We start from the raw sequence: 27,469 nt of genomic DNA on the forward strand, positions 1-27,469 counted from the left end.
ACAGTGTGTCTTTATGTGCAGACATTTATGCAACATTTTCATAAAAAGTAGATGTGCGAAAAACTTTTGTACAGACGAGGTACAAAACTCTCATCCATGCAGTGTCTGACTGTCATTCTCTATTATCGATCCTCCTCTCGTTTGTGTGTCTGCTGTTTACCAGCTCAGTAATAATGGCCACATTGCAATGTGCTTTTTGTTAAATGCCACTTAAGAGCTGCAGCGTTCCCTCTCTTAATTAGCTTTTCTTGTCTGACTTTCCTACATGGTCACTGTTTTTTCTTCTTTTCTTCTCATGGCTCTTATCTTTACACCCATGTGATGAAAAGAAAACCTTCAATAAGCTTTATGTAACATGGTGAAAGATATATAGTGGCTACATATTCTTTCTTTGACCCATTTTCTCTTTTTTTGAGCCCCTTGATGAGTCAAAGAGGGACCAAATGATGTCATATAAAGTACACATAACAAAAGAGACACAATGAGACTTTTATGTAAGAAAGCATTAAAAAGGCACTCAAAAGTAATGAAAATGGACACGTTTTCAATAATGTTGCTCCTCTAAAGCTCCTGGACTGATAGAAAATGGCTGGTAAAAAAATAACAAGTTTCAGTATAATCAAAATGAATAATATTTCTCACTAAGAAAGAGGCAAAAAGGAGTGACGCACACAAAGTGCTTCTACATGAGGGACAGAAATCAACTTTATTTTCAGGGCTGTTTCTTGCCCCTGAGTCAAATTTGTTTTTTGTCATCTTTGTGTTCCACAAACACAATTTCTACCACTGAGACTAAAGTAATAATACACCATCACAGCCGCAGAATAACAATGAGGCTGTTGCTTCAGGCTGCTTGCTAGTTAGTTTTCCGATCAGCCATCCAGAACATATTGGAGTGCAGGTTTGTCACAACTGATCCGCTGCGGCCTGCTGGGGATAGGAGTCGCATTCATGTGTGAATATTTGGAAAAATGAATGTTAAAAGTGAAAGGGAATGAAAAGACGGTACATTTGGCTCAATTAGGTTTCATTTCAGAAGGAGTTTGTGAACCTTGAAGGGCATTTAAGGGCAATGTGATGTAGGAATACACAAAAGTCAAAAATATACACACATTAGGGATGCTCATTTTGAAAAAATGTCTTAACCGATTATTAACCGTATTATAGACCGTGTGTGTGTGTGTTGGCGGTGAGTGTGAGGTTGTTGGTGGCGTTCTAGCTGTGATCGTAGGTGTAGCAGTGTGTGTACAGTTTATTTGTCGATGAATAAATGCTACTAAATTACAACTCCTCTGCTCCGCTCAAGCGAGCCAGAGACCGGAGCCGACTTCCTGTATCCTGCAACTCCGGCTCCACTTCTTAAGGTGGGCTGTTAAGGTGGACCAGCTTTTCTCCTTAAAGAGACAAGCTGCTCCTCTGAGCCACTCAGCTTTTGAGTTAATTATTAACATTTCTTTTAAGCGTTTTTAACCGATAGCGTTAATCGGTTAAAATGATTAATGTCGGTTAACGGTTAAACGGTTCATTATTATTAACACACATACACATAATTAGTGCTTAAACACACTTGGAATCAGTGCATGTCATTTTTCACCCGATTGATCCTGCAGGTCAGGGGAGGTGAGTTGCACTTCCCTGCCAGGTTAACAGGAGTGTGTGTGTGTGTGACCATGAGTAATCCTCTCATAAGAGCTCACAGAGCAGTACAACAAACCAGAGCTCCCAGTGTTTCAGGTTTACACAGCCAGTTTATGAGGGAATTTTCACCATGCACAAAATAAATGTAGGTTCATACAGAGGTCTTAACGTGTAATGATGCACAAGTATTGGCAACATTTTAGTTATCAGGTATCCAAGTGTATTCCTCTTTTTGCACTAATTGATATCTTTTAGGGCTGTCAATCGATTAAAATATTTAATTGCAATTAATCGCTTGATTGTACATAGTTAATTGTGATTAATCGCAAAATAATCTGTTCAAAATGTACCTTAAAGAGAGATTTGTCAAGTATTTAATATTATCGAAAGGGGCGTAGGCAAATATGCTGCTTTATCCAAATATATGTATTATTGTAAATCAATAAACAACACAAAACAATGACAGATATTGGCCAGAAACCCTCGCAGGTACTGCATTTAGCATAAAAGCGGCCATGACAGTTTTTCCTCGCAAAATGTAGCGCGAGATTGGAGCGTTATTTAGCCTCCTTCCCGACAAGCTAGTATAACATGGTTAGTATCTTCACTCTAGCTTTAAATTGAGCCGCTACAACCTAAAAATCACAAGTTGCGTTAATGCGCTAAAGAAATTAGTGGCGTTTAAACAAATTTGCATTAAGACATTATTATCGCGCTAAGTTTGACAGCCCTAATATTTTTATATTAAAACATGGATCAAACTAGGTGTTATGTTAGAGGAGTTGCTCATAGTGATGAGAAAGAATTAGTATTTTATCCTCTTTCTGCTGATTGTTTTGGTTTTGGCAGCCCGCAACATTACGGTTTTGGTTCATTCTCATGGCTATCATCAACCCCATTTCAAGATACATCTTTCTGGTATATTAACTGTACACTACTTGGCCAACGCCAAACAGCAAACGGACAAATTTAACAACTATCTGGCGGAGCATGTAGCAGCTAAAGATCCAGGTATTTCCCTCAGGAGTTGGTGAAGACCAAAACAGAGCTAAAAGGAGAGTCAAAAATAAGCAATTGTTAACAGTTTGTTTTTTTGCATGTTGCCCCTCCCTCCAAAAAAAATACAAAAAAAATGTGTTTATTTTATGTTTTTATTATAAAGTATGTCTGAAAAAACATAATTTCTTTACAAGACTATACAAAATTTTACAAACTTTTTCTTAAAAGTTTACATCAATCCAACAACTTGCAAGTTTATAAAATTATTAACTTTTTAATAGCACGCAGAAATTAACTTTTCACAATTCAACATAACATTTAAAGAGTAACTCAACACCCCTCTTAAAATCTGGACTTCCAGTGGCTTCACTTCTCACCTTGCTGCAGTGATGTATAGGTGTACCATAGGACATTGTGACATCACTGTTGGGTGTGGTTACAGGTGCAACAGGACACATTTCTGACCACACCCAGGTGAAACATGCTTGAACCTTTCTACTAGAGACACCACTGCGATTAGTGTCAAGTTACTCTTTAATTAAAGACAAACGAGTCAAACAATCACCTTTGTGATTATTACAAAAACATTTTTTTATGATATATTAATATAAAAAGGGTTTGTTTTGTTGTTGGCAATCACAACCTTTCAGTTCTATATTTTTGCTTTCATATTTACATTGAAAGAAGAGGGCTCATTATCAAACACAGTGAATGTGACATTTGGGCTCAGAAACCTTAAACTGTAAATAGTTTTTCACGTTATGTGTCTCCACCCAGCACACAGAGCGAAATAACTAGGAGACACAGAGAGGTGAAGTGGGAGAAATGGATCACGTGTTCACCACTGTCAAATACACTGCCATTATCACTACCCTTATCCTCTGGGGTTGTGGTGGTAGTAGGGGTTGTTGTGGTGGTAGTAGGGGTTGTAGTGGTGGTAGTAGGGGTTGTTGTGGTGGTAGTAGGGGTTGTTGTGGTGGTTGTAGGGGCTGTTGTGGTGGTTGTGGGGGCTGTTGTGGTGGTAGTAGGGGTTGTTGTGGTAGTAGTAGGGGTTGTTGTGGTAGTAGTAGGGGTCGTTGTGGTGGTAGTAGGGGTTGTTGTGGTGGTAGTAGGGGTTGTTGTGGTGGTAGTAGGGGTTGTTGTGGTTGTAGGGGTAGTGGGGCCTGTGAGGTCTGAACAGTCAAAGTTTAAGTCGCTGTCAACTCCTGAGGAGACGTAGGTAACAAAGCCTGGTTGGCTGCTGCCAGTGATGCTGGTGATCCATTCCTGGTACTGGGACACACGGGTGTAACCTCCAGGATTGTTGGGCCTGGCGCAGCCATTGCCAAAACTCACAATTCCACTCTGGATCCATATACCACCCTTTTTGGTCACCAGTGGTGCCCCTGAGTCTCCCTGTGGAAAGAAATTGATAGTGGTTGGGATAGGGTATCTTCTAGTACCGGAATCACCCACCCTGCTGAATCCCATAATGATGTTTGGTGGCTGTTAAAGTCTGACATCCTTGGATATAAATATATAAACCATTACTTTAATAAATACAGTGGAAGGCTTGCTTATTTTCACATTTGACGGAGAGTTCTGAGAACATTAATATCGTCTTCTTCTCTGTGTGTTCAATACGTGGATAGCTCTATGATGTGTTTAGCCTAGCTTAGCACAAAGGGGAAACAAAAAACAATATCTGTTCTTAAGAAGTTTTGTTGTTATGTCACCACCAGAAATTTTAGGTTACGTTAACAGTTCTTGCAACAAAGAATCAGCAACAAAACAACTGGGACAAACCATGACAACTTAGGTAAGCTAATGCTAACATAACTGGATAAAACTAGAGTAAAAGTAACAATAATCCAAAGACTGTTGTTTACTAGCTTGTCTTTGTCTACTCAAAACCAAAATGTGTATTAATTTTAGTCACATATATGCATGAACTGCAGCTAATTTATGTCATTTTGAAGATTTCTGGAATATGAATTCAGATTTTAAGATCATTTTGTACACAATCTGCTGGATCAAATTTTGCATCTGAATTTGGAAGACAAAGTACATATTCCCAGGACGCTATTCTGCAGTTTACCCTGCTGTCTATCAACTCCCTGTAAAATACAGTCCTCAAGAAGGCATTACATAATAAATGCACAAAATGTGGTGGTTACCGTGCATGCATCCTTGCCTCCAGCTCTCAACCCAGCACAGATCATGTTATCTGTGAGTCGACGATGGGCACATCTGCACTCATTGTTTCCCACTATTGGTACATTCACCTCCTGCAGGATTTCAGGTGCTGAAGAGGAATCTAATCAGAGATATTTCAAAAGGTAAGATTCAAAATGGTGTGCAAAAAAATATGATACACATCAGTATGCATCATTGTGTGATAAAAGTGGTCTGTGAGCTTACCCTCCTGAGTATCTCCAAAACCAGCGACCCAGCTGCTTACCCCGGTGTGGAACGTGCTCCTTGCCGAGGCTAAGCACACCGGTTGTATGTAGTCCGTAAAATTCACCGGGGCCGACAGCTTCAGAAGACATATGTCGTTGTCGTTGGTCAGGAAGTCGTAGGAAGGATGGCATCGGATCATATCAAGTCCCCGTGACACTTCCTGCAGGTTTGGACCTGACTGGCTGTGTCGGCCCAGAAAAACCCTTGTGGTCTGGGTGTCACTTCTACAAGACAAAGAAGTAAAATAGAATGTTTAAGTATATTATTCACCTTCAGCATCCAGAGTACTAGCTGAGTGCTCACAGTGCAAGCCAGACCACCTACAGATGCAGAAGTCTAATAAGTTTCAAATGGTGAGAAATCACATATTGTGTACCGCTGACCACCAAGGGTACAGAGGCTCTGGAGGGCCTCTAAAGTGGCACTTTAAAAACTTGTTTCATAAATTTCAATGTGATGTTATCCCTGTCTTACCAAATCAATCCAAACTGTCCTCATCAGTAGATTTTGTTTGCTTGAGACAGCTTTGAAACTATTTAAAAGTCAAGGATGCAGGGCTGCAACAAACGCTTATTTTCATTGTCAATTCGTCTGTCCATTATTTTCTTGATTATTTGATTAGTTGTTTGGTCTATAAAATGGTAAAAAATGTCGATCAGTGTTTCCTAAAGCTAAAGATGATGTCCTCAAATGTCTTGTTTTGTCCACAACTCAAAGATATTCAGTTTACTGTCATAGAGGAGGAAAGAAACCAGAAAATATTCACATTTAAGAAGCTGGAATTTTTACTTTTTTTTTTCTTTTAAAGAGACTCAAAACGATTAATCCATTATCAAAATAGTTGGCGATTCATTTAATAATTGACAGCTAATCGATTAATTGTTGCAGCTCTACAAGGGTATTTTGATAATTACATTGATCCTCCCATCTGGTGCTTTTTCTTAAGTGAATGTTAGTGGTTTGTTCCAGTTGTGGACAAACAGGTTGTTATTTTTTGGAGGTGGAATTGGAGGTGCTGTGGACCCATAATTCTTAGCTTCAACCATGATGGCAGGTGACAAGAAGCAATGTGTGGGATGCAATATGACAAGAAACCTCCAAAATCTGCTTTCCCTTCCTTTTAGATGAGAGGTGAAAGTAGCAACACTGCTGGCCTGCATGTGTGGATTCTGCTTTTTTATGATTATTGTTAAACATGTTAAAGTAATTTGCAATATTTACATCACATAGATGTTAATTAAAGTCTGCTTTCCCTGATATTACTTGTCTCTATTAACAAAAGTTAACAAACCAGAAAAATGTAAAGGTCATAAAGGAGTGATCCCTCACCCGGTTACGCAGTGAGCAGCCGTCAGCACCCACTTGCTGTGAATTAGCGACGCTGCACAGAAGTCACGGCCATCACTGGATAAACTGACCTGCCAGGGCCAAGATCCCGGAGATGCATTTACACCTCCCACAATTCTGGTGTTTCTTGTAGCCTGACCACATACTGACAGAGAAAGGAGAAGAGAGTTAAACACGGAGTATATGCAACATGTCCGCTACATAGCTGACAGGAGGAACACAGCTTTAACAACTTGTAATGTTGGATGCTTACCTGGCATCATTGAATGACATCCTGAAATTTAGAACACAGAAAGAAATATGTTAAAAAAAAAACCACGTCTTTAGGGTGACGCAGATCATGACGTGCACATTTTTACGAACACATACCAAAAAGAGAATAAGCAAATATTTGAAGGTCTAACTGTGGCCTACTTGGTTGTAGGCAGAAATCGCCACTTCTGAAATGTTTTGGAAAAATCTGAGGATCAAGTTTGTGGAAATGATCTTTTTGAAGTTAACACAGTTTTTTAAGGCGACCCGATAGCCGACTGGTTAGGGCGCATACCACATGGGTGTAAATGCCCTGAGCAGCAATTCCCGACTGGCCGAATCGTTTGCTGTCATTCCCTTACTCTCTTTCCACTATCACTATTAAACAAGTAAAGACATAATATGCCCCAAAAATAACCGTAAAACTGTCCAACCAGTTAATTCTGAAGTCTAGGTTCCATCTTTTTCAAACAGCGACGGTCTCATTGTGTTACAAAACCTGCACCCGCTACTCAGATCCACTTCTCATTCGGTTGACATGAAGCTCTACTTTTGACATTACGTGTTGTTTAACTCGGCAAATAACTCATTGCTCTCGACTCTCCACTTAATAGGACACCAAGAGCAAAAGGAGACAAACATGCAAGTGCAAATACACTTGCAAGAAATTCGCTCCAACATGAACTAGTTCAATGTTTTAACACCTGCCGTCCTTTTGGGGTTAGTCTGCCGAAATCGTTAAGAACTTGTTGGACTCCCAGACTGCTCTGAGGGCAGGGAGACTCCACATTTTAGGGCTTCAGTTCTATACACTGCCATGTATTGTACCTTGGTTACTTTTATGATAGTGGGTAGTTATTTTTGAATATATTGCCACAATGCAATAATCCTATAACTTTTCATAATACTTGGCTGTGTGTGAAGTTCGTTCTACATAGTACTAGAGTTCAAAGACCCTGTTTTGCTGAGCCGTAAAACGATGGCTGGTAAATCTGATTCAGAATTATTCGGGTCTTGCAGGTAAAACATTTCCAAAGAATAACTTGTGTTAATTACTCTCTTTAATTAATCAGTGTTAAAATAGAGAAATAGAAAAGACAGGAAGGGTTTTCCAAATGAAGCATAACTGATTAGAACCACTCTACTGACACTTTAGTGACGCTAATTGATTAGCCTTTACATGCACATGTGCTTTTTTGATTAGACTATAAAACCAGTCATTTTGCTTTTTTTAGTAGATTAAATATTTGCTCTGTAATTTGAAGAACAAAATTGAAGATCAGCCTACAAGTTTGCTGGGCTGCAGAGTGACTGGTTGGTGTAATGTATTCATATTCAAAAGGTTATAGGAGTAGACCCTCACATCAACTTAATTAAAGTAGCATGATAGTCTTGTACTCCCGTACTACCCTTTATCAACCCCAAAAATGTGTAATATTGTAAATAAAAATGTCTTACCTTGGGAAAAGAGAGTGATGATGACGGTGGAACCAAACAGAAACTGGTAGAGAGCCATTTTAACTGTGCCTCGTTCACTTTGTCCTTGCCATTAAATACCCTACTCCTTAAACTGGACTCCACCCACAGTGGACCTCCCCACGTTACGAAACTCCTGCTTTAAGAAGCTCTGCATGAAGCCACATGGAAAAAGCATCAAGTCAAACATGTTTGTCTTGATGCCTGTGTTCGTCTGCAGCTTGCACGTAGTTGCACACTAATTACACTCACCTATTTACTGCAGAAGAATGCTTTTGCCCTAATGAGTAAGAGGTGCATTCCCCACATTCATTTCCTTAATCGTTTCCTTTGTGTTCACCTTGCCATTAGTAACTTCAAGGCCAATAGATGGACATTGGTTCAATTAATGAAAGAGGCTAACAGCTTCATGCATTGACTTTTGTAAAAGTAGCAATATTACAGTGTAGAAATACTCTGTCACAAGTCCTGCATTCAAAATGTACAGTGCAAAGGTATTGGCATCAAAATATACTTAAAGGAACAGGTGTGTAGGATTTGGGGGGATTTCTTCGCAGAATTGTAATATATATATACTGTAGGCTCCTTCTCTGTCAGTAACCATGATGAGGTGTTTAGTGGGCGGAGCATTAAGTGGAGGCAGAATAATTCTCTGAACACGTTAGTTAACGCTGGCTAGCAAGTAATGTTGGCTTGTTTTTTAACAATGGCTGAAGAAAATCCTAGTTTCTCTCAATATGTCACTCACTCTCCGGGACCGCGAGTGTTAGCTGAGAAAGTTAACATTAACCAACGGGACCAGATTAGCCGACCCCTACGCCGCTGGAGACTACTGCAGGAGGAGGAGACGTCTGGCTAACGCTAGCTGACTAGCTAGCTTGTCCAGAGACTGACCAGCTAGTTAGCTAGCCAGCTCTGTTGCTGGCTACCAGCCCACTGTTGGGCTCATTTTCTGTTACCAGTGTTGCATGACCGCATTGCGGATTAACAAGCTAGCTAAGCAGCTAGAAAACCACTCATGCTCACATTCACACCTACGGGACGTTTAGAGTCAACAATGAACCTGCATGTCTTTGGACTGTGGGAGGAAACCTGAGCACCCGGAGAAAACCCACGCTAACACGGGGAGAACATGCTAACTCCACACACAAGCCGGGTTGAACCTGCGACCCTCTTGCTATGAGGCGACCACCGTGCAGCCCTGTGAATATTAATATATAATATAATTATACAATATAGTGAGTGATACAGGTGTCATATAAAACTAGAAAGCCTGATGAATCCATTGGTACCAATCATGTCATACTAGCTTGTCAAGATCATCACATGCAGTTTGGGGCAAGTCATAGTCAAGTCAGCACACTGACACACTGACAGCTGTTGTTGCCTGTTGGGCTGCAGTTTGACATGTTATGATCTGAGCATATTGTTTTATGCTAAATGCAGTACCTGTGAGGGTTTCTGGACAATATCTGTCATTGTTTTGTGTTGATAATTGATTTCCAATAATAAATATATACATGCATTTGCATAAAGCAGCATATTTGACACATTTCCCTTTAAGGTACATTTTGAACAGATAGAAAATGTGCGATTAATCGCGATCAATCATGGACAATCATGCGATGAATTGTAATTAAATACTTGAATGGATTGACAGCCCTCAACGTGTTTCTTATGAAATCTTTTTTAGAGGGGAGCATTACCTTCATGGAGAAATATAAGACTTAATTTTACTTATTGTTTTCAGAGTAGTATTTTGTACGCTGGTTTTGAGGTGACTCATGTTTTCTTTGTACAGAAAACAAACTGTATGATCAAAGTGCGAATATGTTCAATTCCGAGGAGCAGAAAAACACCTCGTCACCACAGCTTTTTCCTCTGCTACCCAAGTTTGTTTTTCCTTAGATAACTTATGGCCCTAGCTATTTTCATTACCTGTGCTCGCTACATGATTGACAGTAACCCATTCTGCAGTTGACAAATAGAAGTAAAATGTTATATACTCTGTTGCCTGTGCAGACTTCTAAGTCAAGTGCATTGCAGAGCAGTGCACCTTGTGTAGACTGTGGCGTTTGTGCAGTGTAACTTTTAATTCCCACAAAGATAACGTTCACAGTTAGAAGATACTGTAGTTTTATAAATGTGACACTAAAGTCACCAATTAAAAGGGGACTTTAATTGTCTGTCCATGTCAGGGGTCAGCAACCTTTACTATCAAAAGAGCCATTTTAGGCAAAATAAAACTCTGCCTGGAGCGACAAAACATTTGAGCATTGTGATGAAGGTAACACAGTTTATAGTCTAAGTATATAGTATATAAGTCTAATGCAGTGAGGGCCATTAATAATACGGAGTATTAGGGCCACATTGAGGGAAAAAACATCTGAGATTTACAGAATAAAGTCAGAATATTATGAGAAAAAAAGTCATAATTTTGCGAGAATAAAAGTCGTAATACAACGAGAAAAAAAGTTGTAATATTACGGGAATAAAGCCATAATTTTACGAGAAAAAAAATATTACGAGAATAAAGTCATAACTTTACAAGAAAAAAAGTCGTAATATCACAAGAATAACGTAATAACTTTACAAGAAAAAAAGAAAATAACACATAAAATTACTACTTTATAATATTATGACTTTATTCTCATAATATTCCGACTTTTTCTCGTAAACCTATGACTTTATTCTCGTAATATTATGACTTTATTCTCGAAATCTCAGATTTATTTTTTTTCCTCAATGTGGCCCTAATACTCCGTCGTACCATAGACCTACAACAATGATAAATACAAATGAAAATGTAAACAAAAAACAGTTATTCATTTCCATTTTTTAAAATCCACAGGGAGCCAATGGAGAGGAGCTAAAGAGACGCTGGTTGCTGACCCCTGGTCCAGAGGGTGTCACACTTTCAAAACTGTCCATTGTCTCTACTGTTATGTTTTCCATGTTTCTTGTAAACTGCTCCAAATCTAGTAGATCAAAGTCTTACATAATGTTTGTCAAGACACCTACAGGTGTGTCTATTATTTTGACTGATGAGTCTCAGGACTTTGTATGTGTGTAATGATTCTGGTTGATTGACAAATACATGACTCCCTTGTTAATGTTGTTGCACCTGTTATGTCGGGACTATACGAATCTTCCTCAAGAAGTTCAACTTTGGTGAACGTTGAGATGTGAATTTGCTCCGTTGACTAATAGTTAGCTGTCTTGTCAGTGTTTTTTTTAAAGAACATTTTTATTGCAAATTATTGTTGGATACAGTCCAAATTGGTAAATGAAAGCCGTTACCATTTTTCTTGCTCTCGGCATAAAAGAACATACAATTATAATTATTTGCTGTATTTTATATACATTAATGGGCGAGGTAGGTAAAAAGCAAGACTCAAGCAGGAAAACAAAAGAACAGTGTGTAAAAGAAATAAACATATGCAGCTACCACTGTTCCAAGGTTGCTGACCTTTTAGGTGACTGAGAGCCGGAGAGTCCTAAATAGAGGAAGCTATCGTAGCTTATTAGCTCAGTTGCTCCATTAACTTTTTTTTAACCTCCTTTGCCCAAGTTAATCCTGCTCCACAAAAGAGGAATGGTTTGCAGACGTCGTGAGACAGGAGTCGATGGTACAGAAATGTCTTTTGAATAAGCTGTGTAAACCTATCGTCCCGTTAGCGACCAAACTAAGTCAACAAGTTTGCTAACTGACGGTTAGCAAACTTGTTAACTTGGAGAGCTTTATTTTCCCTCTTGGATAACGTTTTGAAGTCGGCAGGTCAGACTCTTCACATATTGGAATGGGTACATCTCTAATTTTTAAAGCATATTTAGATAAAAAGCCAAGTCAATAATCATGTTTAATGATGAAATCGTATGGTTGCTCAGTATACTTGCCTACCTCCAGACATCATAGCCTAAACGACAATGATTTATCACCCTGAGGTCACTTAAAAAGTACATGCATACGTACGTTAGGTCCATTCTTCTGATATCTCAGGAAGGCCTGGTGAGAATTTCTTCAAATTTGGCACAAACGTCCACCTGGACTCAAGGATGAACTGATATGATTGTGGTGGTCAAAGGTAGGGATGTCACGATACCAGAAATCTAGTAGTCGATACCAATACCAGCAAATTTCCACGATTCTCGATACCCAATTCGATACCACAGTAAAAAAAACAACAACAATAAATCCCATGTAATTCAACACGTACTCTTTTATTAAAAACATTTGAACATTATGAAAAACAGAGGCATGTAGCCTTTAAGTAATAAATACAAATAATTGACCCATTTTGTTCATTTTGGCGAATCAGCGGCGTGTTATTCAATTCAATTCAATTCAATTTATTTTGTATAGCGTCAAATCACAACAGAAGTTATCTCAAGACGCTTTATATATAGAGCAGGTCTTAGACCGTACACCATAATCAATCGATAGTCAGACGACGGACACTACATACTGACCGTGAACGCATCTGGTCCGTCAGCTCAGAGTAGTAGGAGCAGGAGCAGAGGATTTGTTGTGGAAGTGAAAAGCAAACGCACCTATTTGGCAATATTTCACGTTTAATCTCAACGCTATAAGGGAACCATAACGTTAATGAGGTAATCGCCGCGAGGTGGATGGAGCCGTCACAGCCGGTGTGGACAGAGCAGCGGCGCCAGCTAGACCCCTGCAGCGGAGCCCCGCAGCAAAAGCTCTACCGGAGAGGCCAGACACACCGCCACCCGACAGTAAAGATCAGAGTCAGCGCTCTGCACATGTTGACCGTCATCTTTTCTTGTAAAATGTCCGGTGTGATCGGTAACACCGGTGTTGTCACCAGTTTATTAACCGGTGGGAACATTTTCCTCACTGTCACATCCCTACCAATGACCATTACAGGCATCGTACGGTACCTTCAGTACTGTAGAAAAAGAGTACCGTCACTTTTTTAGAACTTGGGCATCGACTTGGTACCGAAGTATCGGTTCTCCTGACATTCCTAGTCAAAGGTCAAGGTCACTGTGACCTTACAAAACATGGTTTTGGCCATAAGTCAAGAATTCATATTCTAATTATGACAATTGACTAACATAGACACGTGAAGGCACATTGTAGCAGGGCTCCAAACACTTAAGCTAATTTGGTATTGTTTACGATGGAGTGTGGTTGCACATGCAGCGATAAACACTCTTATAGAATAAAAGATGGCGACTAGCATGCTACGCGGTGCTACAGTTGACAGGCAACACCTGGCGCGCTGTCAAAACTCTACAGGTAACTCATGCTGTAGAATGTCTATTCCATACGTGCGAGTAGCAGACATAAACAGCTGTTTGCGTCACAGGGTGTACAGAAAGGATGGCATACCGAAGCAAACGCCCTGTACCGAACTGTTCGGGATGAATGCATGTACCTTTCCATGCACATACCTTTCCACCCCTACAAGACATCCTTCAATTATTGTGTCATGGCATAATTGAGTACCAGACACAACCTGGATGTTTAATGGTTGTGTTGAACATATTTTTAGAAGATATGTGGGTGTGTTTAGTTACAGGTGCAGAGGCAGAAGATCTGAATCTTGGCAGACACATCCCTCCTTATGCAATCCGGTAAATAAGTGACATTACTGAGTCACACAACAAGCGGGAAACACATTTAAAAGCTTTGTCATAGGCTTAATCACCGTGAGTTTTCTAGTCCGACTGGTTTCAAAAGTTTATTGTTCATCGTGACGTTTGGTCCTAATGTGAAATTTAGTTGACAATTAGGACAGCCAACTCTCACGCCACACGTCCTCATGCTGAGAAAAACTCATTTATAACAGATAACATATTATATCTATAGCTGGGTACGTACATGCGTACAACAGCTTATGTATAGCTGCAAATTAATGATTAGAATTTGGAAAGAAAACAAAATCTTAAACATGCAGACAAGTACGGGTAGGATCAGAAAGAACACATTATTATTACCTAACGCCATAACACATTAACGCAAATCCATTTTTATACCACTAATTTCTTTGACGCACTAACACAAATTGCGATTTTTAGGTTGTAGCGGGCTCAGTTTTAAAGCTAGAGTGAAGATCAAATGGATCATATGAAACTAGAAAAACTAATGTATAATGGGATTCTCCAGCACAAATCTGAAAACACACTGTATATAAAAGAAAAGTGGGAAAAGGAGGGAAATTTTGATATTTTGGAGGAGTGCTGGAAAAGAATATGTCGAGCACAATGGTACTCAACTAATTCAACCACATTTCGAGAATTCTGTTGGAAAAATATTGTAAGGTTTTTTATTACGCCCCTGCAGAAAAGACATCAGGGAAGTGGCAGTGGATGTTGGAGACTATGTGGAACAAATGACGCCAATTACTTCCATATTTTCTGGAACTGCCAGGTTATTGTGCCTTATTGGCAGGAAGTTCATAAACATATTAATAATGTATTTGGAGTCGACATTCCTTTTAGATGTGATGCTGTATACGTGGGTGACATCCCATTTGAATGGTGGAACATCGATGATAAGAAACTGGTTCAAATACTTTTGGCAGCAAGCAAAAAGGCTGTTACAAGGAAGTGGCTAAAATCTGAGCCACCCACCATTGATGAATGGTGAGAGATAGTACATGAAATATATATCATGGAAAGACTGGCTTTTTCCCTCAAAGTCCAGAGAGAACATATTTTCCGGATCTGGTCTAGGTGGACTGAGTATATTAAATCTATAAGATCAGACTTCAGCTGATGTGATAGAATAATTTAGGGAGAACGTAATGTGGTTTATATTAGGCTACTTTATCGCGTTTAACAAACCACTCTTCATCCATTTATGTCTATGTGTATTGGTATGTGTGTATATATATGTACTCTATATGTGTGTACATGTATATATATATATATCTATATATAGATATATATATAGATATAGATATTTTATATCTAAGGTGAAAGCTTCCCATGTTCAATGTTCAACTGATAATAATTATTACTTAAGAAAACCTCTGGAGGAGCCAGGCTGTTAAAAGCTTGTCAATTGTAGTGCATAATATTTTGTTTTAAATGTGCACATTGTTATGTTAATATGTAGGCAGTAATACTGATTCTGTAATGTGAAATGAATGCCTTTCCAAAATAAAAATTAAATTATAAAAAAAGGAAACTATAAAAACTAATGAATCCATCAGTACCAACCATGTCATACTAGCTCCAAACTTGTGCTAAATGTTGCCAAGGAAAAATTGGCATGTCCATTTTCAAAGGGGTCCGTTGACCTCTGACCTCCAGATCAGTGAATGTAAATGGGTTCTATGGGTACCCACGAGGCTCCCCTTTACAGACATGCCCACTTTATGATAATCACATGCAGTTTGGGGCAAGTCATAGTCAAGTCAGCACACTGACACACTGACAGCTGTTGTTGCCTGTTGGGCTGCAGTTTGCCATGTTATGATTGGAGCATATTGTTTTATGCTAAATGCAGTACCTGTGAGGGTTTCTGGACAATATTTGTCATTGTTTTATGTTGTTAATTGATTTACAATAATAAATATATACATGCATTTGCATAAAGCAGCATATTTGTCCACTCCCATGTTGATAAGAGTATTGAAGACTTGACAAATCTCCCTTTAAGGTACATTTTGAATAGAAAAAAAAATGTGTGATTAATTTGTGATTAATCACAATCAATATTTAATCGATTGACACCCCTAATTATTATTATAGCATTATTAGCGCTAACATTGCGCAACATGACTCCAGTTAGAGGCTGCAGATGGAGTGGATAGCTGCTGCGGTCAGATGGCTGCAGAGAGGGTCACCAGTGTAAGGGAAAGGCCTTCAGTATAGTAGAACTGTCATGACAGACGTGGCTTTATTCTGCCTAGCTGGCATTAATGCCATAACCGCTGGTTGAAAAACATGTTGTAGAATGAAGTTATTGTTGCTGTCACAACAATTAACTAAATTACACATATGACCAAACTAATTCATGTTTGCAAATTAAAAGCATCAAACCACCAAACAGAATAAAGCAAGTTAGCATACAGATTGATTGACATTTTTTTCCATATGCCCATTTAGCAGGATGTTAATTTTTTAAGGATGTTTCCTCATTTTTGAGAGAAGTTTAAGGGTGATTAATTGGCCTCATTTAGACCATGATGTCTGAAGGTTGGCAAGTAGGCTGATCAACCATACTTAATAATCATTGACCATGATTATTGACTTGGCTCTTCATCTATAAATGCTTTCAAATTGTGAATTTGGCTGCTGAACTTTTTAAAACAAAATTCCTGGAGTTGGAGGAGTGATGAGCCCAACCCCTGCAGTGGTGTAATGCCACAGAAGGTTTCCCATATCACTCCCATGTTTCTAGCCTCCACTGGGTAAAGTCCCATTAAAATGCTAATAATACTTACAAAGATGAGACCCTTGTTGCACATCAATGCCAAACTATTTTTTGTAGGATTGAAATGAAATGTAATGATGTTATAATGAACATTATGCCCAGGGCTACCAACGCCACACGTCCATTTTCTCATGCAGAGAAAAACAAAGAACATAGGATCAAAGATATTTATTTGGTGGCAGTCAAGTGCGCCTCGCCAAGTGGGTCAGGAGTGTGCCAAATGCACTTTTAGTCATCTCGTGGCCAGGCCACTTGGGCACGGGGTGAAATCAGAAAGAACGGTCCTGAGGGAGTTCTAAGCAGGGCGAGAGGTTTTAAGTGATTTACAATTTTTCGCTTAAAAAACTGTTGATGTGCAGAAGAAACTGTGTAGGATAATGAATCAAAATGGCATGTTGGATGTGCATATAAGCACGGAGGGGTCCTGTGGTTATTGTATGAAAGGCTGATGCTGGTTGAGTTATAGATATATATGTTATCTGTTATATATTTCTTCTTCTCTGCATGAGGTAATGGACGTGTGGCATGAGATCATGTGAAACGAGTCAATTGCATGTCTCCCGGTCAATGCATTAGAGTTGGCTGACCTAATTCATTTCTCATCACAGCCAGACGTCACTATAAACAATAAACTCTTTGAAACCAGTCGGACTAGAAAAGCCATTATGGTTAAGCCTCTAAATGTGTTTCTTGTCACCTGCTGTTTGTAATGTTTGACCCAGTGAAGCCGTGGACACACTGCCCGCTTCATGCTCGCGTGACGGCAGCATTGCGTGTTGTTTTTCATTTCAAAATAAAAGCCCTCAGACGTTTTTTCTATAGACAGAATCCCTTCATTTGTTAACACGAGGCTTTTATTCTGAAATATGAGCAGTCAGTGCTGTGGAAAACGCAGTCACTTTGGGGGCTCCAAAAATTTATAAAGTTTGGGGTTTAAATCAACACTTCCTGCTTTCATTTAGAAATAAAAGCCCTAAAGCGGGTTTTCTTTGCACAGAATTCCTTCATTTGTTAACACAAGGCTTTTATTCTGAAATATGTGCCGGACAGTGATGTGGAACAAGCAGAGAGTTAGAAAGCATCATAAATGAATACAGTACGGAGTTTTAATTGTGGATTATTACTATTATTTACTAATTACCACACGTTTCTGAACCTTTCTGTCTAAAATAAATATAAATTATATTTATCATGAAGTTAAATGGCCATTAAAAGGCAAACTCTATGTAGAAAGAAAGGGCTGACAGCAGCATCAGAAACACAGCTGACAGGTAGCTGACACGCTCCCGACAGGCAGCTAACTCGCGTCTAGTGTGAACACCCTAGGTGTGCATCACGCGGCCACGACGCGATGCTGCCGTCAGGCGAGCCTGAAGCGGGCAGTGTGCCCCAGGCTTGAGCATTTACCAGATTGACGGATGTGTCTGCCAAGCCTTAATTAAACACACCAACATACCTGCTAAAAATACAACCAGTAAACACATCATGTGTCTGGCACTCAATCATGCATTATGACACAGTAACAATCATTTTAAAGTTCACACTTCAAGCTCTGCTCAGTTAAAATGACTATTGGGTGAAGGTAAATTCCAACGTGATGTGCGGGATCCATGATGTGCTCAAATTGTAAAACTTGTAAAATTAGGTTTTTTAGTTGTTTGAAGGAGACCTTTTCACATTAATATAAAAATTGATAATAGAGAGAGAATTATGACCTATTTAACTTCCTAACTCTAGCTCTAAGCAGTTTATAACACATCAATACAATTACTAGTGCCAAGATTCTTTTTAATCAAAGCAAACATTTAAATAATCATAATCGACCCCTCCCCCAAAAAATCTCCCATAAGCTACGGTGTAATTCAAACACTGTCATTTAATTCAATTCAATTCAATTTATTTTTATATAGCGTCAAATCACAACAGAAGTTATCTCAAGACGTTTTATATATAGAGCAGGTCTTAGACCTACACCATAGTTTAGAGACCCAACAAGATCCACCAAGCGCACTGTGGTCAGGAAAAACTCCCCGATTACTGGGAAGAAACCTGGAGCAGAACCGGGCTCAGGGCGGGCAGCCATCTGCCGAGACCGGCTGGGGAGATAGATAGATAGATAGATAGATAGATAGAGAGATAGAGAGATAGATAGAGAGAGAGAGAGGCAACCACAATAGTAGCCTAGCAGCTGTAATAACTAATACAAGTAGGACTGATAACAGAAAATCAATAGCAGTGGATGTAAAAGAGTGATAATACAACTATCAGAATTGATATCATTGGGTCGTCCTCAGACAGGCTTTCAAGCGGAGCTTCCAGCTGTCTCAGTCCACCATACATCTGGCTAGCTCGCCAGCACTGTCCAGCATCTCTCCTCAGTACGTCCATGTATGTTGGTGTGGGACGTCCCTGTGATCGATGCCTGTGTGTTGGTTCCCGCAGCATCAGCATGCTTGATGGGAGTTCTTGATGTCTTTGGCAGTGACCGAGAAGTGATATTCTCCAGGCTGCCACTTTGTCACTAAACTTTGGTAGTCCCTCGTACAGACGGAATGAATATATTGAACATTGAATGACATCAGATCTAAAATGTTATTCCTTCATTTAGCGCAGAGATTTCAAAGATGGCAGATAACATTTCTAAGTGGCAGAAAAAAAAAATACATTCCTGTCAGTGGTATGAAGTGAATTAAAGTTAATTCCAGACCCTGACTCCTCCACATTGTTTATCCGACCAATTAACATGACATTGAACTTCATTTTTGAGTCATCAGTAGACAGCAACTCTTTGGCACCTCATGCCATAAAGTTATGATAATTGAATAGATAGGCTCCTGCCACAGTAGGATTAGTCTCCAGGACCACATTTAGCCGGGTGACCCATTTACAGATTCACACGGTGAAAACAACACTGTCGCGGCTGGTAATAATAGCGTGCCCTACAGATCCACCCATCTCTGCTATTCATCAAAGGTTTACAATTATGCAATGATGGACACATATTTGGCATTTGGCAGAAGGTGTGGTGAGCTGACAAGGAATGAAAAGTTGCAGAGATTTGTGAAGGAATGAGGATGACACCAGCTATGCTCCTCAAACATTGCATAACATTCAGGGCTTGATTTACGTGTAGATGTAGAAAAGGTCAACTTTGCGCTACGCATGGCACAACTGAGCTCTGACATCATTTCTTCACTTTAGTCGGTGGAGTGACATGCATGCACAGCTCCTAAAAATGACACAAATACACTCTATGTAATGTCTAATTGGATTAATGTCCAACAAGCCAGGCCATAAAAGCTGCAGGTAATGTATGTGCAGGGCTGCAACTAACCAATATTTTCATTGTTGATTAATCTGTTGATTATTTTCATGATTAATCGTTTAGTTGTTTGGTCTATAAAATGTCAGAAAATGGTGAACAATGTTGATTCGCAAAGCCCAAGATGACGTCCTCCAATGTCTTGTTTTGTCCACAACTCAAAGTCATTCAGTTTACTGTCACAGAGGAGGAAAGAAACCAGAACATATTCACATTTAAGAAGCTGGAAGCACAGAATTTAGACTTTTTTTTTTTCTTAAAAAATGACTCAAACCGATTAATCGATTATCAAAATAGTTGGCGATTAATTTAATAGTTGACAACTAATCGATTAATCGTTGCAGCTTTATGTGTGTGTTTCATCTGCACTCTCTTGTTTGAGTGAGGCTGATTGTCTCATCACATTTACACGTCCGGCTAATAGGCTCCACCTATTCATTCTTACACAACAAAATAATAACCACATGATGACCTACTTTGATTAAGTCTTGCATAACAAACATCAGGGCATTGCAAAATAACCACATGCCTTCCGCTTATTAAATCTTACATAACAAGCATCCCAGTGTTGGAAATAACCAGGTGATCTTTTGTGCCTTTGCGCACGTCAATCTGACGAGTCATTGTTTATCTTTCCACTTAGATTATTAAATGCAAATCATCTGAAGAGTTTAAGAGGGTGACATTCACATAGGTCCAATTTAAACAATTACGACTGATCTTAATCCGAAAGCGCCGGTTTCTGGAGCGACGACTTCATGCATCACTTTCTTGTTTTAGTCTGGAAGACTCTGGCAATGTAACACCTGGGGAACCACCTTTTTTTTTATTACAGTTGTCAAACATTTGGCTGCGATGACTATCACATATTGCATTGCAACAATTTACTTCCTGTCAGCTGATGTAATTCACATGCACTGCAACAAGGAATATATAACAGAAGGACGGGTCATTACGCCATCGTGACACATTCCATTTTTGCAAGTACAGGTATAAAGATCCAGATTTATAGAGACACCTCCTGACAATAATAGGAAACGAGAGAGCGGGCTAATGTTAGACCTCCTGAATATTACTATTAAATATCATTAATAGTTTGATGGTTGGTTAGTTAGAGATAACAAAGATGCTATACTGTATTACAATTAGGGATGCGCCGATACCCCTTTTTTTCAGACCAAGTACAAGTACTTACATTTGGGTACTCTCCGATACCGAGTACCGATACGAGTACTTCTCTGTGCCTAAAGACCCTCGTTAACAGCCAGCTGGAGGGTGTGAGCGACACACGGCAGGCTGGGGAGTCCCGCATACGAGGCGGTGCACCGTGACCGGCTCTAGGTCGGCTTGGAAAGGCTTGGGGCGAAGGTGGCTCGCGGCCGCAGCTTTACAGCGCTCCCCACCGCAGCCCACGTAGAAGGTGCCAGGGGTCTGCGGCGATGTCTGCAACCCACCCGACCCGTCTTCAAACACAGACCAAGAGTCTAACGCACGTGCGAGCCAGATGGTGCAAACCCCATGGCGCAATGAAAGTCAGGGCCCTGCATCCCTAATTACAATCCTTAAACAAACAATAGAATACTACCAGCTAAGCAACAATGACATTTCGTTCTTTTATAGGTTCCTTGCACTGCAACAGGAAATAAACTGGTTCCTGCTGTATTTGGATGTTTTCAGCTGTGAACTGGTCTATAGAACTGTGACGTGTACATTAATCAAGTTGAACCCTCATCCTACCATCTGGGGTTCCTGCAGATCCCCGAGGTTTAGTGTTTGTCATATCTCTCAGGTGCTTTATTCTATCATTCCCATTTTTCATGACTTTGTCAATCAATTTGTTCCTAATGACTTCATATCATTGTTTTCTGTTTCTGTTTTAATTGGTGCTTTTTAAAAAGACCAATGCAGTCAAAAGCACCCAATGCAGATACATATTTAGAGATATTATGCAAAATACATAATTTAGTTATGGTGGAAAGTAAAATGGCTGTCACAAGGCGTTTTTGCAATGGATTCCATATCTGAAAATGTTCAGGGCTCCAATCTGTTCAAGTGTACCAAGTTTCATGCCTTTAAAAAAAAGTGAACATCATTTTCACATATCACCTGGAATATAAGCCGCTGCTACTGAATCGGGGCCTCATCAGTTGTAACATGTTTATATGGACAATGAGGTAAGAGTGAGAAAACATAAAATAATGGATAGAGAATTAATTTCTTAGGAAAGTGTTTTGAGTTTTTGTATTATTTTGTGTTTCTGCTGCTTAGAAAGTCATTTACAAACTGCCCCAATAACAGAATCCAATGCAAAGTTCTGAATATTCTATCAGATACAAACTGCACAAAGTTACGTTTATTCTCATAAGAAATGTTGTTATTGTTGTTAGTCATATAATATATAATTTTAAAGCTATTTTTGTGCTCTTTATGCTGGAACTATCCATGGGCACATCAGATCAATATGGAGTTAGTTATAAGGGCATTTGGAGTGGCATTCAGAATTTGCCCCATTGCAGCATTAGAGGTCAAAGGTCAAATTATCTTGACCTCAGTGTTTTGAAAATGTGACTGAAGGATAGATTATAGTCTAAGCTTTACAATGATATATAACTTTATGATATGGTGTGTTGGTTACCCTCTTTTATACTGGATCTATGTGTAAAATGGCGAAAAAAGATGGACAAATTTTAATGATGGAGGGATGAAAAAAGGACTGATAGCACATAGAAAGCTACCATTGCTGCAAGACTGTCATGCATTTTCCAACACTACGGACACTACTAGACATTTAAAAAAATCACTATGAGACCTGGTCTCTCCAAAGTGGCACGACGGCCAAATTTTGGGGGTCTGGCTCAGTAAACTTTCAGGTGATCTCCCTACAGCCAGCTGTCACTCTATTTAGGTGTTTTTTAGTCAGTTATCCATACGGTACCTCCTCGTTTCAGCTTCACCAGTCAGCCATTCCTCGTCCGTTGGAATAAGTGAATAAATAGAAACAGGGCATCCGACAAAGGTTCAGCTCCAAACATCGTGCTGCGCAGCGCTTCGTCTCTCGCAGCCAGTTAGTTCATTCCAATAGAAAACAATGCAATCAAACTGATTTTGTCACTGACGCTGGCTCATGTCGTATTCTGTTTGTAGGGTGTAATATGTAGGCTACACACATCCCAATACATTAGACCTCTGTGCGTTGTACACATCACATTCCCTCTAGATTGTTTTTGTGAACCCCCGACCTTAAGGTTCAAACTGCTCCTATGAATAAAAGTGTCCTAGAGTGCCAAGATGGACATAGACAAGTACTGGTCAACTCACAGGAGAGAGGAAAAGTAGAGGTATGTAAATTGAGGGTAAGAATAGATTGACAGGCGGGAGCTGTGATGGGCGAGGAGAGGTTGATTGTGACTGATATGCAGCAGCTGGACTGGTTGTAATGATACTGATTAACTGATGCAATCACCTGAAACCTTCTCATCCCTCTCAATCAGACGAACAGGGACAGAAGGAGGAATATTGATTGGAGGTGAGCAATGAATAGGGCAGGTCTCCTCTGTATGGAAGTGAAGTGGACTGTGGCGTGTAATTCATTCAAGAACTCAATCCTCCTTTCTCATATTTAAACCTTCTTCTTAGCGTCGTGTTATTTCTGTATACTTACAGTGCAGATGTCAGTTGCATCCCCCTCAACGTCCATCTGCATTTATTATGAAGCTCAGTCCTTGACCGGTGACGCATGATGAAATGTGACGAGTCATCCCGGCTCAATGGCCAAGTCTGACTCTAGAATTATAATCAGCAAGCTGTCATGCAGCTAGTGTTTCTAAACACACTGCTGTGAAAAATCAGGTTGGCCCATTAATGTTTAACGAGACAATTTTAGAATCCCATCAGTGCACTTGTTAAACTAATCGAGCCGGTCTCAAAGCTGGGGATGTTGTCAAAATCCAAGCAAAGCAAAATGGCGTTTTAATTATATCTCCTCTTCAGCCTTTAGTCAGAAAAGGTTTCAGTTCTTGTGATCTTTCATAATATAACTTAAAGGTCCCATATCTTGCTCATTTTCAGGTTCATACTTGTATTTTGTGTTTCTACTAGAACATGTTTACATGCTGTAATGTTCAAAAAAACTTTATTTTCCTCATACTGTCGGCCTGAATATGCCTGTATTTACCCTCTGTCTGAAACGCCCCGTTTTAGTGCATTTCGACGGAATTGCGACGAAATTGTAACAGAATTGCGTTGCTAGGCAACAGCTTGGGTCCATGTGTACTTCCTGTCAGCTGATGACATTCACATACACTGCAACCAGGAATTAACTGGGACACATTTAGAATGTTTATGTTTAAATCTGTGTAAAGGGTCTAAATATTGTATATTTGTGACATCACAAATGGACAGAAATCCTGACAGCTTGTTTCAAAGGCTCAGTTTCTGAATACAGGCTGTGTGTATTTCCCTGTGGATTGAGCGTTTCGATACTTTCAAAGTATTTATATAGGACTTAAGCCTGCTAAAATGTATCTTTTTTATAATATGGGACCTTTAAAAAACCAGTAGGAATGTCAGATGTTTTGGTACGATTCCAGACTTTAGCTCTTGAAATGCTACGCTGCACCGTTCAGTTATGGATATACACAAAGTGGGATTGAGCACAAAAGCTGTGTCTCTGAATTTAAATAAATGGCTCCTAGACAACGAATCCTAATGACTTTCCTCTAGCACCACTATGAGGTTGACATTTGTGGTTCTGAGTGAAATGTCTCAACCAGTGCTACAACCAACCATTATTTCCATTGTTGATTAATCTGTCGATTATTTCCGCTATTAATCGATTAGTTGTTTGGTCTATAAAATGTCAGCAAATGGTGAAAAATGACGATCAGCGTTTCCCAAAGCTCAAGATGACGTCCTCAAATGTCTTGTTTTGTTCACAACTCAAAGATATTCAGCTCCCTGCCATAGAGGAGGAAAGAAACCAGAAAGTATTCACATTTAAGAAGCTGGAATCTGAGAATTTAGACTTTTTTTCTTTTCTTAAAAAATGACTCAAACCAATTAATCGATTATCAAAATAGTTGCAGATTAATTTGATAGTTAGCAACTAATCGATCAATCGTTGCAGCTCTTGTCTCAACAGCTATTGGACAGATTGACATGAAATTTGGTACCGACATTCATGTTCTCCTCAGGATGAACTGTAATCACTTTGGTGATCCTTTTCATGTAGCGCCATCATTTCAATTCGTCCAAGACTTTTATATGTCTCTGACAATAAAAAGTGTATGGTTAAATATCTACAAAACTGATATTTCCACCAGCCTCAGCCAGGGTTATTATAGGAAACTACAACTGAAACTAAACCAGACTAAACAATGAAAAATATTGTTAGTAAACTGAAACTAAATAAAAACGATATCTTTTAAGAAAACCTAAACTGAAACTATGTTGCCTGGTTAAAAAAATAAAAACAATAAAAATAATATAAAAATGAACGTAAACTTAGTTTTTCTTTAGCTTTAATAAAATATATCACTACCGAAAAAGGAAACGGCTTGAATTTCCATCATTGACATTGAACCACAGACATTGAACAGACTTGACATTCCAGGAGATGGCACTATGCCGCAATTGCCTCAATAAAGTAGCGAAAAAATTAAGCATTGTGGTCATTTCTACACAGTTCTCTAATCATTTTTTTGTATGTATATGTAGCTACATACTTTTGAGACATTATAGCTAGCCCTAAAAAAAGCAACTAATGTAAAACTTAACTAAACCATTCAGAAAAACTGAAACTAAACTAAAACCATTGTAGAACTAAATACATAAAAACTAAAACTTTCTGAAAAACTGAAACTAAACTAAAATGAAATTCAAAAGTCAAAACTAAAATATAAACCATGAATATTGGTAACTATTATAACCTTGGCCTCAGCTGTATTAATTGGTGTTAATTAGCCTATGGTAGCATGCTAACGCACATTAGCATTGTCACTGTGGGCATTTTAGCATACTGCCTTTAGCTTTTAAAACGGTCTTCCTCGGGGCAGGCAGAACTCAACTCTCTACCGTCAGTACGACAAGAAATTTGTCATCATTATGGAGAAGTGTCAGGTAGGATCAGTCATGGAAACTTTGAACCTTAACTGACACAAAGCACACCTGAAACTGCTGTCATCTATAATTCAATCAATCAAAGGTGACAATTACTCTTTCCTCTTAGTGATTACATAATGCGTTTTGCAGATTTTTTTTAACTCCCACGGCGACGAAGATGTCAAGCCAAGCATTTTAATTGTTTATTGAGTTACACAATTCCATTATGGCAGAGCATCCGCCACGCTATCGTCATCACAGCCAAGTTTTTAACACATGCATTTCCCAGTTCTTGATTGGTCGGTACCTTTGGCAGACATCAGCCTCCGGTGTTGATGAATCACATCCAATTTCCATATTTCTCTCCCTCCACTTTCACTCAGAACGGCATCATCAGGACTGAGTCATTTTTCAAATGCTCTCTTTTGCTGTTTTCAGTAAACGAGGAAATCTAACAATCACAAGTGATTGAGCTATTGTAAAACACTAGTTCCTCTTTAGAGGTTCTGGACCATAATGAGAACAAAACTGACCAGGTAGTGCAAGCTGAGCAGGTATAGCAAATAACATCACGTCAGTAAGACTAAATGAAGAAGAACTGCAACACAACATGAGATATTTGGGGAAGAAAGCTGAACACAAATGTCCAGAGACATTGAACAACAAACCTGGATCGCCCACTCTTTTATTCCATGCTAGACTGACTGAATAAAAGACAAGCTTGGCGTGTTAAACCAATTCTAAACCTGGGGGCTGTCTTGGACCAGCCCTAGTTCTGCTGCTATAGGCCTAGACTGCCGGGGGACTTCCTATGACACACTGAGCTCCTTTCTCCTTCTGTATATATTAATGTCCCATTCATTGTTACTAACTTCATCTCTTCCCCGGAGATTTTGTGCTTTCTCGTCTCGCAGGTAACCCTGGACCGGGGTTACACCTGGATCGGGGTTACGCCTGGATCGTGGTTGCATCTGCTGCCTGCTTGACACCCACTGCTACCATCATTATAATCAGCCTTTATTATTATTAGTATTAGTTATATTTCTATTATTATTACAGCTATTAATTCTGATAGTTGTATTATAACTCTTTTACATCCACTGCTATTGATTGTTGTTATTAGTCCTACTTGTATCAGTTCTTACAGCTGCTGTGCTATTGTTGTGGTTGCTGTACATCTCTCTCCCTCTCTCTCTTTCTCTCTCTCTCTCTTTCTCTCTCTCTCTCTCTCTCTCTCTCTCTCTCTCTCAACCCAGCCAGTCTCAGCAGATGGCCGCCCCCCCAGAGCCCGATTCTGCTCCAGGTTTCTACCAACTAAATGGGGAGTTTTTCCTGGCCACAGCGCGCTCCGGTGCAATGCTCTTGGTGGATCTTGTTGGGTCTCTAAACTATGGTGTACGGTCTAGACCTGCTCTATATAAAAAGCGTCTAGAGATGACTTCTGTTATGATTTGACGCTATATAAAAAAATAATAAATAAA

The 27,469-nt window shown here is 39.4% G+C and overlaps 1 protein-coding gene across 1 annotated transcript; it reads right to left on the reverse strand.

Moving 5' to 3' along the window:
* Nucleotides 1-2,830: 2,830 nt before the first annotated feature.
* On the reverse strand, nucleotides 2,831-8,273 carry LOC119481946 (serine protease 27-like). Its single transcript, XM_037759263.1, has 6 exons — nucleotides 8,137-8,273; nucleotides 6,680-6,700; nucleotides 6,409-6,571; nucleotides 5,038-5,303; nucleotides 4,794-4,933; nucleotides 2,831-4,032 (listed from the first exon to the last, which is right to left on the reverse strand). The coding sequence occupies exons 1-6, from the start codon at nucleotides 8,192-8,194 to the stop codon at nucleotides 3,397-3,399; spliced, it is 1,284 nt and encodes a 427-aa protein (XP_037615191.1). The 5' UTR covers nucleotides 8,195-8,273; the 3' UTR covers nucleotides 2,831-3,396.
* Between the last annotated feature and the right edge of the window lie 19,196 nt (nucleotides 8,274-27,469).

The sequence above is a fragment of the Sebastes umbrosus genome, chromosome 22 (genome assembly GCF_015220745.1).
Source record: "Sebastes umbrosus isolate fSebUmb1 chromosome 22, fSebUmb1.pri, whole genome shotgun sequence".
Classification (NCBI taxonomy): domain Eukaryota; kingdom Metazoa; phylum Chordata; class Actinopteri; order Perciformes; family Sebastidae; genus Sebastes; species Sebastes umbrosus.

What these genes read in the sequence shown, in the direction of transcription:
- LOC119481946 (XM_037759263.1), bottom strand. Translation starts at nt 8,194, where the DNA reads ATGGCTCTCTACCAGTTTCTGTTTGGTTCCACCGTCATCATCACTCTC. An exon ending in ATGTCATTCAATGATGCCAG is followed by an intron (nt 6,572 to 6,679) that starts GTAAGCATCCAA and finishes TTTCTCTGTCAG; the next exon opens with TATGTGGTCAGGCTACAAGA. An exon ending in TTTTGGAGATACTCAGGAGG is followed by an intron (nt 4,934 to 5,037) that starts GTAAGCTCACAG and finishes ATCTCTGATTAG; the next exon opens with ATTCCTCTTCAGCACCTGAA.